This window comes from Furipterus horrens, unplaced genomic scaffold (assembly GCF_987537825.1).
Source record: "Furipterus horrens unplaced genomic scaffold, mFurHor1.1.pri manual_scaffold_7, whole genome shotgun sequence".
NCBI classification, from domain to species: domain Eukaryota; kingdom Metazoa; phylum Chordata; class Mammalia; order Chiroptera; family Furipteridae; genus Furipterus; species Furipterus horrens.
The window spans coordinates 105,135,022-105,155,648 of NW_028327177.1; the positions used below are offsets into that span (position 1 = coordinate 105,135,022).

The 20,627-nt window shown below is 36.1% G+C and overlaps 1 protein-coding gene across 3 annotated transcripts in view; it reads left to right on the top strand.

Moving 5' to 3' along the window:
* PPARG (peroxisome proliferator activated receptor gamma) overlaps positions 1-20,627 on the top strand; it is a 136,172-nt gene that overhangs the window by 50,495 nt on the left and 65,050 nt on the right. Inside the window, exon 1 of one of the 3 annotated variants that reach the window (XM_090284189.1) lies at positions 8,542-8,688. The exons of the other annotated variants lie outside the window; for them this stretch is intronic. Coding sequence (XP_090140315.1) covers positions 8,607-8,688 — 82 coding nt within the window. The 5' untranslated portion in view covers positions 8,542-8,606. Of the gene's footprint in view, positions 1-8,541; positions 8,689-20,627 lie in introns of those variants that run through there. 3 annotated transcript variants of the gene reach the window in all.

Here is a 20,627-nt window from a genome sequence, read left to right on the forward strand (position 1 = left end):
GTCAAGGAATAATAAAAAATTAAAAAAAAAATCTTTATGTGAATGATTGGTAAAATTAAACATCCTTATAATGCCAAAGTAACAGCACACAGATTACTTTCTAGTTGCAAGAAGAAAAAAGTAACCCTGCAATGGAGAGATCAGACTATCATCAGTCTAAGTTAGTAATTGGTCTTAGCATCACTAATGGTAAGCCACATGCCATGTCTCTGATGTGATGGAACAGGAAATATAGAACATCACCTATGTTACATTCAAGTCAAAAATGTTTTACAAACAAAAAGAGACATACTTATAGATAGAGAACAGACTGACAGCCATCAGAGGGGCGAGTGGTTGCAGGGCTGAAAGAAAAAGATGAAGGGATTAAGCAAAAACCAATCAAACTCATAGACACAGACAATGGTATGGTGATTACCAGAGGGAAAGGAAACTGGAGGGAGGTAGAAGATAAGGGGCATAAATGGTAATGGAAGGAGACTTGACTTGGGGTCATTAACACACAACATAATTTACAGATGATGTATTATAGAATTGTACACCTGAAACTTATATAATTTTGTTAACCAATGTCACCCCAGTAAATTCAATAAAAAAGTAAAAAATAAATGAAAATAAAACAAGTAGTTCCTGGAAAAAAAATGTTTTAACTTCAATTCATAAATCCTTAGCTATAATATCCAGTTTATAGGAAACAGGGATAGAGGAGCAAGCTAAATTAATACCACAAGAAAACAACCAGGCAAATTCAGAGGGTGAGATATTCTACATGATAACTGGCCTAATCTCTTTAATTAGTCAGTGGCCTTAAAATTAAGGGGAACCGGGGGTGTGGGACGATGGCTGTGCTAGATTTAAAAGGACTTAAAGGATATATAACCAGATGCATTTCATCATCCTGGATGAGAGTCAGGTTTGGAACAAACCAGCTGCAAAGAACATTTTGGGTACACTGGGGAAATCTGAATATGAACTGGGTACTGTTTGAAATGCAAATTTACAAAAATGTAAAGATGGAGGTTATATATATATATTTTAAATCAGGTTAGTACCATTATTCCATTTTTATTAAACAATCCAAATACTGTATGTATATACTTATGATCATTCATATGCCCAGAAAAAGATCTAGTTAGATAAAAACTGAGTTCAATGTTAATAATCTCAGAATACAGAAATATGATTATTTTATTTTTACCAGTCTATATTTTTTTTAATTTTCAAAATGAACATGGATTGGTTCTGTAATCACAAAAGGTTATTTAAAAAAATTTTAAAAAAAGACTTTTCATATAGAAAACTGGCAGTATATTCTGTCCAGTAAGGAAAATAAAAAATGTTTTCTTTGAGGATAGGAACTGCAAACACTAGAAAACACTTCAGTGTCTTTCAAAAAACATTGGTAATAGTGTTTGCTATAAAATTGTGTCTGTTTGTCTTTAGTAAATATGATATAAAGAGTCAGATAGACCTGTGTTAGAATTCAAACTGTCACTTACAAGCATTTTTACTTTGAGCATGTAACTTTATCCTTCAAAGCCTCTGTTTTCTCATCTAAAAGAGTAGTGAGAACTAAAGATGATTTAAGTAAATCAGTGCCTGAAACAGAGTAGGATCTCAAAATTAAAATATTATGAATTCTTATAAATAAAAATTTATATTTCACACATGACAACTTAGTATAATAATAAAAAGCAGTCATCAACTAACACCTCTATTGCTCTTAAATATGTTTCATAAACATACATACTTCATGAAGAAATGGTATACAAGTAGAATATGAAGTCTTCAAAGAAAACAGGAATTTTAAAATAGACCCATCTTACTCATGATAGCAATTAGAGATTTGATAGGAATTAAAGTATAACTTCATGGCCAAAAACCATTACCAGGTTCCATATTGAAGCCCTGTTCAATATTTGCATTTCTTTATTTATTTAGTCATGCTTTGCTTTGAATAATTTTTCAGGATCATTGTGAATTTCAAATGAGATAAAAACACTGTACACCTCTAAGGTACTTTTTAAAAATTAGTGTATTATTACCTCAGTGTAAATTTTCACATTGTAATTTTATTATTTTCATAAGAGCAAGGAACCATGTCAATAGAAAACAACTCCATAATATTGGGATGACTCATGAAGAATCTATGAATAAGGCAAAAGGACATTTGTCAGCAATATGAGTTCCTGAATTGATTGTTCAGATATTACCAAACTTTAAATACTAAGTTGTTATTGAGCACCCTCTTTGTAGAAAGCACTGTCTCTAAACTCTGTGATGAACTCTGGCATTTTCATGGGTGATTCATGCACATTAAGTGAATCATATAGTACAAATACTTTCATGCTGAGGCTTCTAACATGATGGTTGGCATTAAGAATAATTGATCGGAACAATGTATTTGAACATTTTATTGCATCATTTTAAGATAAAGTGCAGTTTGAAGCTTTGGACTGGAAATGAATAAACCTGATTTCTAGCTCAAAGTCTGCTACTAATTATCATGGTAATACCTGGAGCAAATCACTTAATTTCTCTGGGACCTATTTTCCTTATATGAAAAAATTAAGAGTTTGAATGTGTTAATCTCCCTGATATTAAGTTTTTGTGAGTCGGTAAATTGCTTATTTTACATAAATTAAACCTACATGTAACTCTGTGGCTCTAAGCGTGCTTTAGGGTCTTTGTGGATTCCTAGTTTGGTTCACCAGTGATAGGACATGTTACCTAGGAAATCTCCATATATCTGATCTTGAAAAATTAATTGATAAAATCGGAACAATGAAGAAGATACATGCCTTAGAGGTTTAGGATGGGTCAGTTGATAATATAGCTCATGATATTTTATTAAGCTGAAACCAAATTACTGGAAAGTTTCAGATATTGCATGCCAAGACAAGTTAACATAGTTTAGGTGGGATATCCTTTGTTCAAAAGTATGATAATTTAAAAAGTGTTTAGTTGATCCCTAGAAAGTGGTTAGATGGGTTAGGTTCTTTTTCAGGCATTACAGGCAAGTTACCTTTTAAAGGGCTGGGGGAGGGGGTGGGGGCGGGGGCTGGAGGTAATTTTCAGTTGGTTTTCCTATTAATTAATTAATTTACAGTTGGGTTTTATTTTTTCAGATAAAAGTGCCTTTCCTTCTGTCACCCAGTTAGCAGTTGAGTATGAAAAGGAAATAGTAACCAGGATTAGAACATGAATAAGAATACAATATTCAGAATTTCCGTTATACTCTAAATGAACTAATTATAGGCATACTATTAATTATCTCAACCTTAGTACCCCAAAGGACCTCAAGGATTATCCTGTTTTGCAGAAAAGCCTTCTTCTCATCCTGAAGATGAGAAGTGTGAATCCAAAGAGTTGACACAAGTCTGTGACTGAATCCGTATAGGAACCTAAAACCTAGACTTTCTGGCTCTAATGTCAGTGTGATTTTCCATATACTACACTGCTTCAGCATCTAGGAGACATTTTTAAAAATCAATTATATGTTTAGAAGACTTTTTAAAATATCAATTATACATCTACTAGAGCTATTGGCTACAAGTTAACATCATTTCACTGAGTTATTTTTCTCTAAATCAAAATGGTATATTAGTTTAAAATATTAACCTTGTATAGACAACATGTTACCTTTTGAAAATCTGAGCCAAAAATAACAGTTTTTGAATAAAGAAGGTTGAGTTTTGCCTTTTAAAAGAAAATGGCAGGTATTCAAAAACTGACTTCCTTTGTCTCTTCCTATGGGAATACCTGGCTTGCTGTGATGGTCGTGATGAAATTTACATCCGGGATACATATTTTTTCTTCTAAAAGGCATGTTATGTGTCCCATTGAAACATCATTTCTTCCATGTTGTGTCTCCTGTGACTATGAGGAAATCCTGAATTGATTCAACTGCCACTAAAAGATGAGGTTCTGAGCCAACTTTAATTGCACTGTGAAGAAAGCAACAGTTCTGAGTAGGGGGAGAAGTGAGCTTTAGATAGTCGTTCTGGTTGTTAGCAATTACCTGGCTTTCTTTAGAGCACCATCAGGAAATTTAAGTCTTGTTGGAACAAGAAGAAAATTGATGCTGTTGTCAGTTCATTAGGTTTCTAAACTCCTCCTTGAATGATACATGTGAGACATGTGGCAAGCAACTGTTCTTTCATCATTCTCATCACCAGCAAAACAGTAAACATGTTTTATGCCAACTAGGGACACTGTTCTAGGCTCTAGGGATAAAAAGAGGTATTAGATATTGTTCTCTCAAGGAGCTCCTCACCTTTTAGGAGCTAGTTTAAGTGTTCTTAGCACTTACAACATGATATGCAACTTTTAAAATGAGGTGATAGCAAAAGAAAAGAATAAAATACATACTATTCTATACTGATACAAACATAGCTCATTTTACATAAAAGGAAAAGAAAACAGTTTTAAAAATCTAAATTCAATTTAGAGAATGAAATTCAAATTTAATCTATAACCAGAGAAAGCAAAGTTTCAAGAGTAATGCAATACAAAAAAAAATTTAGTACTCTGTTTTCTGGAGAATTTGAAAATCATTCTAAACATTAAATAATGCTTTAAAAACTTTATACAGATATAATACCATGATTTTAATAACTATAGATTTTTAGACCTTCTCTTTTTGTTATGAATTATTGGCAGCTGTTATTAATCTAGTTCAGTGATTTTCAACTGGTGTGCAGCAAGAGACACACTGGTGTACCACAAGAATTTTATAACATGCAATACCTGACTGTTAGTCAGAGGCACTGACCTCTTTTCCCTTAGACTGTCAAATTAAAAAATGACAACAGCTAACACAACAATAGTATCCCAGTGTGAATGAATCAAAATTATGCCTATTTTTTATGTCAGATAGGCAAAAATATAATTTTTGGGTGTGCTGCAGAATTTCAGTAATTAGTTAATGCGTGCCATGAGATGAAAAAGTTGGAATCTGGAACCACTGGTTGCCTCTTCCTAAATGTACTAAAATTTTGGTAGTTATTTTAGCTGAGTGATATTCAGATTCTTTTGGCCAAAGACAGGTTCCATAAAGTAATATTAAAGATTAAATATTGAAGAGTAGCCTTCTCAAGTACCAAACTCTTCATTATTTTCCAAGGTTGTAAACTGCAATAGAGTTAAATAAACTTTCATCCTCCTCTTATAATCATTCCTTCTTAGCCCCATTTTTTTTTCTCTTACCGAGACTGTGTGCTGTACCTACAGCCATATCCATAGCACTGTCTCCAAAGTCCAAGGGGAAATGACCTTCTTCTCAATTTCTACATTGCAGAAAGCCCTACATCCCTCAATAGAAAAAGTTGACTTAGTTTTTGTGGGTAGTGCATAAGGAAGGTGGTCTTATACCACTCTTCACTCTGTAAAATTACCAGACTATCATTTAAGAGTTTTCTGTAGAGTGAAAAGCAATAGACTTCTATATAGAGGTACCTTTCAGATTCAAAGTGCTGATAACCAAGTAATATACAAAGCATCTAGACACTGTCTAAAGCTCCAGAAACTAACATTAAAATGCAATTCACGAACATGCTGTTTTATGAATCTTATTATAATTCTTCAGATTTTGATGCAATAAAAAGCAGGACACTGAGGAACCTTAAGGCCTTGAAGACAGAGATATTCACAAGCATGTCAAAACTCTCATTTTCTGATGATCATATATTGTCCATTAATGGCAACAACTTTAAGCAAAAATATTACTTCTGATATCAGTGCATGCTAATTGACCTTCCAAGTTAAGTAAGTTAAAAGATCACTCTTTTTAGGTATATTTGGATAATTTTGGTTAATATAGTTAAGTGTGAACTCATTGAGGATAGGAACCTTGGCTCATTAATATCTTTATCTCCTATGCCTGGAATAATACCTGGCACTTGGTAGGTATGTGGTGAATATTTGAGGAATGGATAGATGGATAGCTGTAAAATAAAATGTTTTTCTCTATGTAAGGACAAAACAGATGCATAATTAGATTCAAATGACTAGGTTTAATTTAAGTAACCTAGCACCATTGTGTGATAGGAAAAAATATTATCACTAACATGAAATATGATTAAACAATCCACATTGTATGAGTATTTTTAGTAACTTGGGATGCTTCTTATATTGCTTGATTTTTATACGCTGTCAAAAGTTTAAACATTTATTGAGCCTGCTCTGTGCCAGGCTCTATATTTATCAAAATTGTAAATTTTGCTTACTGACTGTTTTTGAACTACACAAGATAAGAACACATCTTGTTCATCAAGCCAACATCTAGCTCAATGCCTGCCAATATATTGTGATATATTGTCAATAAATATTTGTTGAACAAATAAATGTATGAAATACAATGAATTAGACAAATTTTTAACAACACTAGGATAGAAGTATGTGGCATGAATGAGCTACATTATAACTGAGCAAATGTGAGAATAAGAGGAAGAAGGGCAGTGAGAGACTCCCCAAACACCCTACCCCAACTCCCAATATCTATAGGTATTGAAAAATGAATAATATAATCATTTGTTGATATTGCTTGAGTCAACATATTTTTCCCTTAAACTCACCTAATAGACTATCCCATGTTGCCTGGTTTATTAAAAAAGGTCATTTAGACACTTCTAAGAGTAGAAGTTGGTGAAGGCCAATAGTCGACTGGCCTGAAAATTGGAGGCCTAAAAATCTAGGTTCCAGTTGCAGCCCTGTCACTACCTCACTGCTTAACATGGAGAATTTCCTTGTCATTTGGGAGACTCATTTTCTCATCTTACTAACAGAGTGTTTGACTCTATAAAGAGTTCCTCTCACTCCAAAATGGTATCATTCTTCCAATTTTATCATTATTATAATCTGGCATAATCTTAGGTACATTTTAATAAACGTCAATTTTTTTAAAGTTGGAAGGACTTGGGAATCTGAGTGCAGGAATGAGGTGATGATCTGGAATTGGGTGAGACATTGCCACTTCATAGGAACAACACTCACACACATCTTGGGGCACTGAGTAGGGTTACCTATAGGCAGAATGGGGCTTACATTTTTGTCCTGTTTTATTAACGAGAAGAAAAACGCTTTGACTTTAATCATTTGAAGTGTTTTGATCTATCACAAAGTCAACCAAGAATCTTAGATTTAACTACACCTTTAAATATTGTCATTTTGTCTATAATTTCCCAGCATTGAGAGGGAAGGAGAAACTTCTTTATTGAGAATTCAATTTGAACATAGTTCCGCACAACTAAACAACTTGTTCTATACAGCTGTAATTACCTCAGTCATTTGGGCCTTTAACTTGATTTACCTTAAAAAGGCTTTTGGGGGCTTAAGATAATGATGTAATTGCCCTGCTGTCCATTTTATTCTGTGCTGTTGAGATCCACTGTTTTCCCACCAAGCTGTTGCTCTGTGATTGATGGGGAAACTTTTGCTAGTCCCCTTGCAGGACGACTACTTACTCAATGTAGATTAATCAGATATATATTTATTCCACTTGGGGAATATTGAGATAAATGTAATACAGAGAATTATTGCCATCTGATATATTGCCCTATGTGGGGCATCTTTTTAAATCCATAAGTCACTGCAATTCTAATTAGGCCACTTATGTGACAAAAGGAGACCAGCTCCCACATTGAATTGTGGCACAGCTAGTGTTCATCCTTGCCAAAAAGGGCAAAGGCCTTAAGCAAGCAGCCAGCATTTTCCTGATTACAAAACTGACCACATTCCTTGCCAACCTATCAGTGTAAGTCTTTTTTTTTTTTTTTTTCTGGTAATGCATTATTTTTCTCAGAGAGAACTCCACTTTTTTCCATTATGACATGGCATTTGTCATTTAAACATCACTGATGCAACATTGCTGCATTACTATTGATGGGTAAACTTAATAATCAAGTTTATAAAAAATTCTAAACCTATCTGACCCTACCTTCATTCTCTCAACCGTTTAATTTTATAGAATTTGGATAGCAGTCAGTATCATTTTGGGCTTTGTAAAGTGATAGAATAAATACCTTAGCATATAACATTTCAGTGAAATGCTGAGAGCAAATTTAAAAATATATATATACATGTTTGAGTTCAAAATTTTCTTCAGATAATATGATTAGAGTTCGACCAGAGGTGGGTAGCAAGAAAAAAACTTTGTCCAAGTGAGTTTATCTGGTGTTTCATAACCCAGCGATTTAAAGTTTTCCATTTAAGAAGCAATTGAATATGGAACAATCTTTTTGCTTTGATAGTTCTAAATACTGTACAGCTCGCACCCCTCATAAGACACTAAACATGTGGGCCATTGGCGAGACAGTGTGGCAATATTTTCCTTGTAATGTACCAAGTCTTGCCAAAGCAGCGAACAAAATTATGACACAACATTTTGTCACAGCTGGCTCTCTAACAGAAGAGTGCCAGCCAATTCAGGCCTAGTTCTTTGTGTGTTTATTCCCACCTCTCCCAAATATTTGGAAACTGATGTCTTGACTCACTGGTGTGTTCACAAGTTCTATTACCACAAGTCTTTTTCTTTTAACGGATTGGTCTTTTGCAAGAAATCGACAAAATATCGGTGTGAATTACAGCAATTCCTATTCCATGCTGTTATGGGTGAAACTCTGGGAGATTCTCTTATTGACCCAGAAAGGGGTTCCTTCGCTGATACACTGTCTGCAAGCACTTCACAAGGTAAAGTTCATTGCAGATATGGCTATTGGGGTACTTTGGGCATTTATAGAAAGTTAAAATTGCTCTTGTAGTTTGTTTTATAAATTATATTTATCATAATACTGTTAATTGAATAGTCCATTATTTTAATGCTTAGTGTGCTGCTATAGTGTTTATGTATAAGCATATTCAGAACTTTAAAAAGAAACCTAAACGAAGTCATATTTTATCTCTGTGGATGACTCCCGTATCTTGAATTTTAAGCATTAAAGGTAGATTTATAAAAAGACTTATTTATTTTTATTTCCTGGATTTATATATGTTTGACAAAAATACTTAAGGTCTTTTTAGAATACCTGGAGTCACTTTTTATTTCCTTTTAGTATTATATGTTAGTTGTCTCTCACAGCAGTTTTTATTCCTCTTGCAACATTTTTATTCCTCTCAAAGCCCTCCCAGCATGTTTTGTTCCACTTTGATATCTAGATATTTGTATGTACATTTTAATCTCTTCCAAAGAATTGTAAGCTTCCAGAATGTAAGACCAAGTTAAATACTTCTTTATATTTCTTAGGATACCTAGCATAGTGTCTAATGCTTTGTAGAATAGATTGTGGGGATCTTGGAGAATGTGTATGCTTAGCATCTCATTTTACACACAAGGAAAATGAGGTCTCTAAATGCCTATTGCATGCTAAATAAATGATAATTATTACTTTTTCTCATATATATATATGTGTGTGTGTATATTTGATTCAAACAGATATCTGATTTTTCAACATTTCCTTCTTTGCCATTGCAAAATGTAAGTTCTTCTTTTCTTTTTTTTAAACGCTTTTTTTATTTTATTTTTTTCAATTACAGTTGACATTTATTCTTATATTCATATTCATTTCAGGTATACAGCATTAGAGTTCTTCCTTTCTACAGCTCCTTCTACTGGACTTTCTTAGCACAGCTTTTTCTGTTTTGTACTGTTTTGTATTTATTTCCATATTTCTTTTTTATTTTTTCTTCTCCTGGACGCTAAAAATAGATTGTGTTAAGTAGTGTGGTTCACGTTTTACAATGTAAGTGCTAAAACATTAAAAATAAGTCACTTAATTCTTGAAATGATGGCTTTACATTTTAACATTTTAATTTTTCTGGAAGCCTGAAGTTTAAACACATTAATCACAATTTTTAAAAACTCTTGCTTTAAAAAAATTAATTTAAAATATTTTCTGAAATTCTATTTCACTTTATTATGATGATTTGACTTAATGTATATTTCTATCATCAGAACCTCTTATACAGGAGGTTAGTTTCATTATATGATATAAACATCTGTTCTCTTTTTCTGCAAATATTAAAAATTATTGTTATCTTTCTCCATCCAGTTATTGACTTAGCTGGCATCAGGGCAAAATGTCCTAGCTATAGCGTGAAGTAGTTCCTGTCTCAAAGTTTGATAGCTGTGTCAGTTTGCAAAGAATATGTCCACAGGGCAGTGCAACAAATATTAGGTTAATTGGAGTATAAGTACTATTATGGTAAGGGATAGTGTGTGATTCAAGTTAGTTTTCATTCTGTACTAATATCTTTATTTTTGTGCCTTGAATTAGCCCTGGATTTAATTTTTTTGAGTCACAAATCCCCCAAAGAGAATAACCTCATACTTTTCTTCTTAATTAACATGGTACAGACCAGAATCATTACCAATTCTGAAATTATATGTTGTACCAATAATCTTTAAATTATATTTTACTGATTATGCTATTACAGTTGTCCTGATTTTTCTCCACCCAGCACCCCTCACTCCCTCAGGCAAACCCCCACCATTGTTCACGTCCATGGGTCATGCATATAAGTTTTGGCTACTCCATTTCCTATATTGTATTTAACATCCCCATGGCTATCCTGTAACTACCTATTTGTACTTATTAATCCCCTCACCTCTTCTCCCATTCCCCCACGTCCCCTCCCATCTGACAACCACCAAAATGCTCTCCTTATCCATGATTCTGCCTCTTCTTCTTGTTTGCTTAGTTTGTTTTTTAGATTCAATTGTTGATAAATATGTTTTTTTGCCATTTTATTGTTCATAGTTTTGATCTTCTTTTCTTAAATACGTCCTTTTAACATTTCATATAATAATGGTTTGGGATGATGAACTCCTTTAGTTTTTCTTGTCTGGGAAGCTTATTATCTGCCCTTACATTCTAAATGATATCTTTGCTGGGTAGAGCAATCTTGGCTGTAGGTCCCTGCTTTTAATGACTTGGAATATTTCTTGCCAATCACTTCTAGCCTGCAAAGTTTCTTTTGAGAAATCATCTGATAGTTTTATGGGAACGCCCCTCTAGCTAACTACCCTCTTTTCTCTTGCTGCTTTTAAAATTCTCTTTTGATCTTTAACCTTTGGCATTTTAATTATGTGTCTTAGAGTGGGCCTCTTTGGGTCCAACTTGTTTGGGACTCTCTGTGCTTCCTGGACTTGCATGTCTATTTCCTTCATCAAATTAGGAAGTTTTCTTTCCTTATTTTTTCAAATAGATTTCCAATTTCTTGCTTTTTCTCTTCTCCTTTTGGCACCCCTATGATGTGAATGTTGGACCTCTTGAAATTGTCCCAGAAGCTGCTTATACTATACTTTTTTTTTTTTTTTTGGATTTTTTTTTTCTTTTTGTTGTTCTGAATGGTTGTTTTTTGCTTCCTTATGTTCCACGTCATGGATTTGATTCTTGATTTCATCCACTCTACTGTTGTTTCCCTGTAAATTGTTCCTTATTTCAATTAGTGTATCCTTCATTTCTGACTGGATCTTTTTTATGCTATTAAGGTCCTCACTAAGTTCCTTGAGCAGCCTTATAACCAGTGTTTAGAACTCTGCTTCTGATAGATTGATTATCTCCATTTCATTTAACTCTTTTTCTGGAGTTTTCATCTGTTCTTTCATTTGGGCCCTGTTTCTTTGTCTCCTGGTTTTGGCAGCCTCCCTGTGTTTGTTTCTATGTATTAAGTAGAGCTGCTTTGACTCTGTGTCTTGGTAGCATGGCCTAATGTAGTAGGTGTCCTATTGGCTCCAATGGCACAACCTCCCCTATCTCCCAAGCTGGATACTCAAGGTGCACCCTTCATGTGGGCTGAGTGCACCCTCCTGTAATAGCTGAGCCTCGGTTGCTGTTGGCAGATCAATGGGAGGGATTTACCCAGGCCAGTCAGCTGAAAGAATTGTCTGTGACCACAACCACCAACCTCCGCCCTCCAGCCATGCAGGGGCTTGGTGGTGGTGCTCTGACATGGTCTGTAGCTGTCTACTGGGTGCACTGGCCCTGGGGTTTCCTGGGTGGTGCAGGCCAAGGTCAGCCCCTACCTATGTTCTGCCCAGGACCATCCTGCCTGAGCTATAAAGCAATCTGAGATGGCTGCTATTTGTGCTGGGCTTGGAGAACCCCAGGTGAAGCCAAGCTGTGAATCTAGGCTGGCTGCTGCTAGTGCCCGGCCTGGGGCTCACTGAGGCCAGCTGTTGCTTGTTTGATAGGACTTAGGAAGTTGTGAAGCATGAGCCAATCGAGCCATTTCTATGGAAAAGCAACTTGGGTGGGTCCATAATTTGGGTGGGGCAGAGTCTCTGGGGACCTCAAAGGCTGGTCAAACAGAGTGTGGCAGGTTGATGGAGTCTCAGATATGGCACCAGCTTGCTGGCTCTGTGGGGGGAGGGTTTAGAAAAGAGACAATGACCTCTGCTCGTTTTGATGCCAGAGACTTCAGTTTATCCCTGTATACCACTGGTGCCTGTCAAGCTGCTACCCCAGTACTGGAACTCAGAAGGAGTGAGTCTGAGTAGATCAGATCATGTGTGATTTTTTCTTTTTAACTGCTTGGGGCTCCAGCAGTTTCTTCCACCATCTCAGTCCCTGCTGGTTTTCGCAGAACAAGTTGTGGAGACTTATCTTCTTGGCACTGAAACCCTGGGCTTGGGGGTCTGGTGTGTAGCTGGGATTCTTCACTCTCAAGATATCCCTCCCAAATTTTTATCAACCACACGTGGGTGAGGGACCATCCTGTTCTGCATCTGCACCCCTCCTACCAGTCTGGGTGGATGTGGTTTCTTTCATTCTGTAGTTGTCAGACTTCCATTCAACTCAATTTCTGCTGGTTCTGAGTGATGGTTGTTCTATATTTTAGTTATAATTTTGATGTGGTTGTGCGAAGAGGTGAGCCATGTCTGCCTATACTGTCATCTTGACAGAAATTCGTTGTACCAATAATTTAATTCTTGTCTTATATGGTCTCTGATTACTTCTTACTCGTAAGTGTTGTGTTTCTGTTAAAAATATGAAGTCCTAATGTTCAAATGTTCAGATCTGTGGTTAACTTCTATTATATTTTATAGATGTTCACAAAATACTTACTCTATCTTTGCCAAAATGGACAAACTTGAATATAAGTTGGGAATATGATCATCATTAGCTATTTGTGTCCAGCAGAGATGCAACACTGTAGAAATTAGGTAATTGGCCTAGATACAGTAATCAATTTTGGTGCTCCTTCTTCCTCAACATAGGCAGAGTGGAATTGGGGGTTGTTGCAAGTAGTTGGGTGCTGCTATTGAAGAAAAAATGTCTTGCTGATGTCCAGCTATATTGGTCATATTCATAAGATTAAAAACTCTATGTAGCTACTATGCCGAAAGACAGGTTTTCCACTTTTTTCTGGGTTCCGTGATCATTGGGACCCGTTTTATCTTATTCCCCTTTCTGTCATTATGAGTTTCTCAAGCAACCCCAAGTAACCTCATGCTGGCTCTGAAATCATTTCCACTAGTAAAAATTGGCAAGATTGAAGGGAAGCTTCCACAAACTCAAGCTGAATATGCCTCTTGCTTTCAGTGCCAGACTTAGTCCTGTGTGAATTCTCTAATTTTAAGTTGTTGCACCAGAGCATTGAAAGATGATGACACGCTTGTCCTTTGGAGCTGATTGAGCAATGCAAATATGCCTTAGAGACATGACAAATGCTGCAATAGATGACTTTTGAAACAAGAGTCTCTCTTGAGATAGGAATAACTGATTGATTGCCCGTCATTTTTATTGAGGGATACTTAAACTGTGTCGATGTAACTCCAGGCAGCTTTATACTTGGAACATTTAGGTAATTGACCAAAGTTTTCACCTTGCCAGAGTTTGAATGGACCAATGTAGTATCGAGGATGTAACCACTAATTTTGTCTTGGCCACATACTTTCTGTGTGAGTTTGAGCAAGTCCCTTACCTTCTCTGCCCTCTCTTTCTGCATATATTAACAGAAAATACAGGGTTATTGTGAGAATTAAATGACACAATATTTGTGAAAGCACATCTGAAGCCTAATATAGAATTTATTGTTTTGGCCTTGTAGTATTAATCACTTGTGGCTAGAATAGAAGACATGTAATTTTTCTACATGCCTAAATTTGAAGGGAATGGGGGAGTACTTCAGATTTCTTTATGCACCAATTAAGTGGCAGTTTTGAATGAGATGAGGCTTCTGCATGTCCTCTCATGAATGTGTTAAAGAGATGATCAAACTTAGAGAAAGCATCTTTATGTTTGATTTTTTTTTAATGGAGGAATTACCTGCAACTTTTATTAACATTTGTCTATAAAATGGTTGAATTTCCAAAAGTTAAAATCATATTTTTGGACCTAAGTGAGTGATGATTACATATTTTCTTCTCAGAGACACTGAAAAATTGTCTTAGATTATAATGTTTTCTATATGATGAAAATTTAGGTTATTGACACAGCTCTGAATGTCATAATCTAACATGTAATAATAATTAAGGGCCTTTTAAAAGAATTTTATTATTGTCCATATTAATTTTTTCCCTTCATATGACTAGTTTTATCATTTACTTCTGATTTAACTGTTCAAATCTCTTTTTTGATCACCAGGACTTAGTAGATTTGGTAGATTTCTAGACTCTGAGACTCTTCTTACTATGTTTTCAAAAACTGTTATTTCTCTTGTACTTCCCCCAAATTATGAATTATCGGAAACATTGAAAATAAATGTCATTTATATTTTATGCTTACAAGAAAACACAGCATTTTTAAAAATTTTATTTTCCCCTTAGTAGCCCTATGGAATACATACAGCTCGTCTTGAAAGCTACCTGACAGCAATTATACATTTATACTGTTAATTGGGGTGTAAAACACGAGTCATTAAATTAACAGAAATTTCTGTATTTCTGAAAAAGGTTGTCATTGATTACTATCTTTGTCAGGATTCTCACTTATAACTTGAATAAGATCACTTTGAGGAAATTCTAAAATCATTATAGCTCTTTGTAAGGTACATATTCTTTGCATCAGAGGAAAGCAAATTTTTTCATTTAGTAGATCAACAAAACTGACACAAAGTTTTTATCATTTTAGGTTCCTTTGGATACCCTTAAATTAGGCATTAGAAAGTTATCCAGCAAATGCCTCCTGTGCATCTGCTAATGTTGAATATTTGTGAAAATATGTAATAGAGAATGAATCCGACTCATCTAAATGGAACCAAGTTTCTATAAAACTCTACCAGATTACCCTTTTTTGTAGACCAGTTTTGCACCTGTAACTAATTTAGAGACACAGGATGCACATGTATCTGATAGCAACTGCAATCCAACTCTTAAAACCTCAGAATTAAAATCACGTGGCTGTTTGAGTACACAGTTTTTTAGACCCATGTTATTTTTATTGAAATTAGTATTGGCAACACAACATTGAGGTTCCCACAGTTATGAATGGTTTGCATTATAAAGTAAATTTAAAGCAGTCAACTGTCAGTTAACTAGATGTGGATTATCCCTCATTTCCTCATGCCAGGATTTCTGTAGTTTTTTAACTGACCTTCTAAATGAGAAACTCAGCCAGACAATTCAATCTGCCAGATAAGTGGTCCTAAAAACCAGTATTTATCACCAGTCTTCTAATAAGTATTGAGCATCTACCATAGTGAACATTGTGAAGTCTAAACACTTGCCTGGCTTTCAAAGTTCTTTATAATCTGGTTCCACTTCATGTATCTTATTTCCCTACAAACCCAAGACATTGGTCTGCCTTACTCTAATAGGACTAATGTCATTGTCCCAAGTATGAGCCATACTCACTGTGGCCACCAAGCCTATCACATCCTGCAATGCCCTTTCTAATTCTTCCACCTTTTAGAATCCTCCTTGTCCTTCAATGTAAGGTTCAAGTAACATCTATGCCATGAAGCTTTCTCTGAATATATTACTGTTAATGTTGTCCCTCTCCTCTAAACTGAAAATATGTTCAGGATATGTCTCCTCTCCTCCCTCCACTACCACCACACTGATCCAGGCCACCATCCCTTGCCTGGATTGCTATCTCATTCTCTCAACAGGTTTTCCTACCTCTGCCCTTACGTCCCAATAGCCTAGTCTCAACCCACCAGCCAAAGGGATTATTTTAAAAAGTAAGTCAGATCTGTGACTCTGCTCAAAACCCTGCAGTGGCTCCTCACTTCACTTATAACAAAAACCCCAGCCTGCCCCACTGCTCCCACCTCACCCAGTCACCTCTCCATCCCCTCTTCTGTCTGTCCTTTACTCACTCCACCACACTGGCTTCCTTGCTGTTCCTCCAGCATTCCACACATGCTTCTGCTTTAGTGCTTTTGCTCCCTCTGGCATTTTAGCTGACTCAGCTCCTTCTAATCTTTGCTCAGATGATACCTTCTAGGGAGGACTTCCTTGAGCCCCTCTGCCCACCCCATTGAATTATCTATACTCCCCACTGCCCCTCCCTTCCCCCTTCTCTACACTTCCTTTTTTTAAGTATATTTTATTGATTATGTTGTTACAGAAGTTCCAATTTTTTTCCCCTTTGCTCCCCTCTGCCCAGTACCCCAATTCCCTCCAACTATCCTACCCCCCTTAGTTCATGTCCATGGGTCGTGCATATAAGTTCTTTGGCTCCACCCTTTCATATATTATTCTTAACTTTCCCCTGTCTATTTTGTACCAACCGATTATGCTTCTTAATCCCTGCACCATTTCCCCATTTCTCCCCCTTCCCCCTCCCAGCTGACATCCCTCCAAATGATCCCCATACCTATGGTTCTGCTTCTATTCTGGTTTGCTTAGTTGGATTTTGTTTTTATTTTTTAGATTCAGTTGATAGTTGTGAGTTTGTTGTCATTTTAATGTTCATAGTTTTGATTTTCTTTTTCTTAAGTAAGTCCCTTTGACATTTCATATAATAATGGCTTGGTAATGATAAACTCTTTTAGCTTTACCTTGTCTGGGTAGCACTTCATCTGCCCTTCCATTCTAAATGATGGCTTTGCTGGATAGAGTAATCTTGGTTGTAAGTCCTTGCTTTTCATCACATTGAATACTGCTTGCCAGTCTCTTCTTGCCTGCAAAGTGTCTTTTGAGAAATCAGCTGACAGTCTTATAGGAACCCCTTTGTAGATAACTCTCTGCTTTTCTCTTGCTGCTTTTAGGATTCTCTCTTTATCTTGAAACTTTGGCATTTTAATCATGATGTGTCTTGGTGTGGTCCCCTCTGGGTCCAGCTCTCCTGGGACTCTCTGTGCTTCCTGGTCTTATATGTCTATTTCCTTCGCAAAATTTGGGAAGTTTTCCTCCATTATTTTTTCACATAAGTTTTCAATTTCTTGCTCTTCCTCTTCTCCTACTGGCACCCCCATGATTCAGATGTCGGCACGTTAAAAGTTGTCCCAGAGGTTCCCAAGCCTCTCCTCATTTTTTTCAATTCTCATTTCCTCATTCTATACTGGTTGACTGCTTTTTTCTTCCTTATGTTTCAAATCACTGATTTGAACCCTGGTTTTCTTCCCTTCACCATTGGTTTTGTGTGGATTTTCCTTCATTTGACTTAGCATAGCCTTAACTTCTTCTCTTATGCGTTTGCATATCTATCAAGCCTGTGAGCATCTTTATCACCAGTGTTTGGAATTCTGCATCTCTTAGGTTGGCTACCTCCTCATCTGTTAGATTGGCTATCTCCTCGTCACTTAGTTCTCCCACTGGAACCTTGATCCATTCCCTCTTTTTGGTCATACTTCTCTGTCTCCTCATCATGACAGGCTCCTATGTTTGTTTGCCTCTGTATCTTAGGTAGAGCTGTCTCTCCTGTTATGTTGTAAAGGGTGGAGCCTTAGGGATTCATCAGTACAGGGCACTGTATGTGGGGGAGGGGTCTGAGAGGGAACAATGCCTCTTGCCCAGCACTCGCCCCTTTGCCAGGCTCTTCTTCCACTTCCGTATGGGACTCTTGCCTCTCTAGCTGTTGCCCTGGCTGTTGTTCCCAGAGTGGATGTGTCTGGGGACCTTCTAGGACCATGGGGGCCCTTTAAACAAGCAGAATCTGCTGAGAGACCAGCAGTTTCTGCCTCTGCCCCAACCCCCACTGGTTTGTACAGTCAGAAGCAACAAGGCTTGATTTTCCCCTGGTGCTGGGACCATGAGCTGCGTGGTCTTGGAGGAGTTGGGAACATTCCCCAGGTGTTCCTCCTGACTTTTTAAAATATGTAACTGTGCTTTCTGCCCACCTGCCACTGCTGCCACCACCACACCACGTCCTCTCCGCCCCGGCTCCACCCCTCCTACCTGTCTGGATGAGTATTTCTTCTTTATATCTTTGTTTGTTGGACTTCCATGCAGTTTGATTTTCTGGAACTTCTGGTTGTTTCTAGTTTTGAGGTAGTTGTATTTCTTCTTAGTTGTGGAGGGAGATGCAGCATGTCTGTCTACACCTCCATCTTGGCCGGAAGTCCTACACTTTCTTATTTCTAAAATATTCATTATCTTCTAACATACCATATAATTTATTTATTTATTGCATTTATTGTTTATTGTCCACATTATCCCACTAGCATATTAACCCCATGAGGGCAGAGATCTTTGTCTTTGGTCCCCCACGGACATATACCAAATGCCTAGAATGTGCTCCATGATTAGCAGGGCTCATTAATACTTGTTAAAATGAAAGAATAAAATCCTCTAACCTTTTTGAACTGTATCACAGTATTTAGCCCTTAACTGAAGACTGCCTGATATTATTTTGTTTTATATATTCCCTAAGGCAAACGATATAGTCAGTGAGGATAAGACCCATGTTTTATTCTCTTCTTTATTTCACAAGTATCTTAGCTCAGTGATTTTCAGCCTTTTTCATCTCATGAAAAGGGCACACCTAAACTAATTACTAAAATTCATCAGCACACCAAAAAATACATTTTTTTCCAATCTGACAAAAAATATATAGGTATAATTTTGATTCTTTCACACCAGATGGCTATTGTTGTATTGGCTGTTGTTATTTTTTTATTGACAATTTAAGAGAAAAGAGCTCAGTGCCCCTGACTAAATAGTCAAGTATTGCATGTACAGTAAGAACCAAAAGTGTGAGCTTGCTGCACATGTGGGCAGAGTTACACAGAAATCTTTGCCATTGATAAAATCATATCTCTAGCCAGTTACAAGATACAAACAATTGACCCAGTAGAAACCAATTCAACTTGCAAGTGTATGTCCTGTATAAAATCTAATCATCTTTCTTGTTATATTCATTTAGTTATTATCACTTAAGCAAACTCAGATAATATAAGGGGCATGCCGAATGATAGAGACAAGTATCTTTTCCTTATAATATCTTTATCAATAATCAAATCCTAATCATCCCACTTGGGCCCTCATAATTCGAAATCCATCTCTACCATGAAGTTATTCCTGATTATTTCAAAACATATTAGTCTCTTTCTCCTCCTCATTTCTAGAGTACTTATTGTCTCTATTACTAGTTTGATCTCTATATTTCCTTTGATTATTAAACATCTTCTACCTTGGTAACTTCGAAAGATCAAGAATTACGTTACAATGATGTATTTCTTGTAAGGCCTGAAAAAACCTTGAACATAGTATTAGGTAATTGGTTATCTTTATTTGAGATGGTTTTGATTTTATATTACTGAGTGAGCATCTACTGAGATTAAGATATTGAAAAATAAAAATGCCAAAGAACAGTGAAGCAAGGAAAGCTTTTAGGAAAGAGAAACACCGTTATAAAATATAATGATAATTCTTCTAAGAAGCAAGGTTTATAAAATATATTATTGACACACGAAAAAGAGTTAAATAATTAGCATAAAATTGGTAACTTGGATTTACCTACTATTTCATTTAAATGGAATGTCTCAGGAGATTAACTCAATTGATCCAAATATATTAACCTCCCAAACACAGCACTCCTGATGTAGATTAGTATTTGGAAAAAGATTTCCTGCATTGTTTAAAAAAATACAAAGTGTTTGTAAACAAAAGAGGTCTTACATATAAGCCAAACATATCTAAAGCAAAAACATAACTTTTCATTCTCACTCCTTAAGATAAAATGTGTGCCCTTTGAAATTTTACCTGCCCTCTATACACTGAATCGAGGACCTTGGTTGAGTATGTATTTACCCTTTATTGTACAAGGAAGTCACTTAGAAAAATAGTAGTTTATTAATACTAATGTTAATATTGTTTTATAACTTCAGAAGAGAAAAATTCTTAAGTGAATGCCCTAGAAATTCTATAACAATTCTTTTAATACAAATCGATGACTTTTTATTGGCTTATCTAGTTGGTCTGCATGTTTTCTTCTACAATCCCCACTCCTAGGACACTTACAGAATATTTCTCTAGTTAACCTTAAAAGTTTTTTCAATTTTCACCTGATGACCTGCTCATTGACTTTTGAGAGAGGGGAAGGGAAGGAGACAGAGAGGGAAGGAAATATCAGTGTGAGAGAGAAACATTGATCAGCCACCCCTCACAGGAACCCCAACCAGGGACTGAACCCATAGTGCAGGTATGTGCCCTGACCAGGAATCAAACCCGAAACCCTCGATCTACATGACAATGCTCCAACCAAGTGAGCCACACTAGTCAGGGTTCTAGTGCTAGTTAA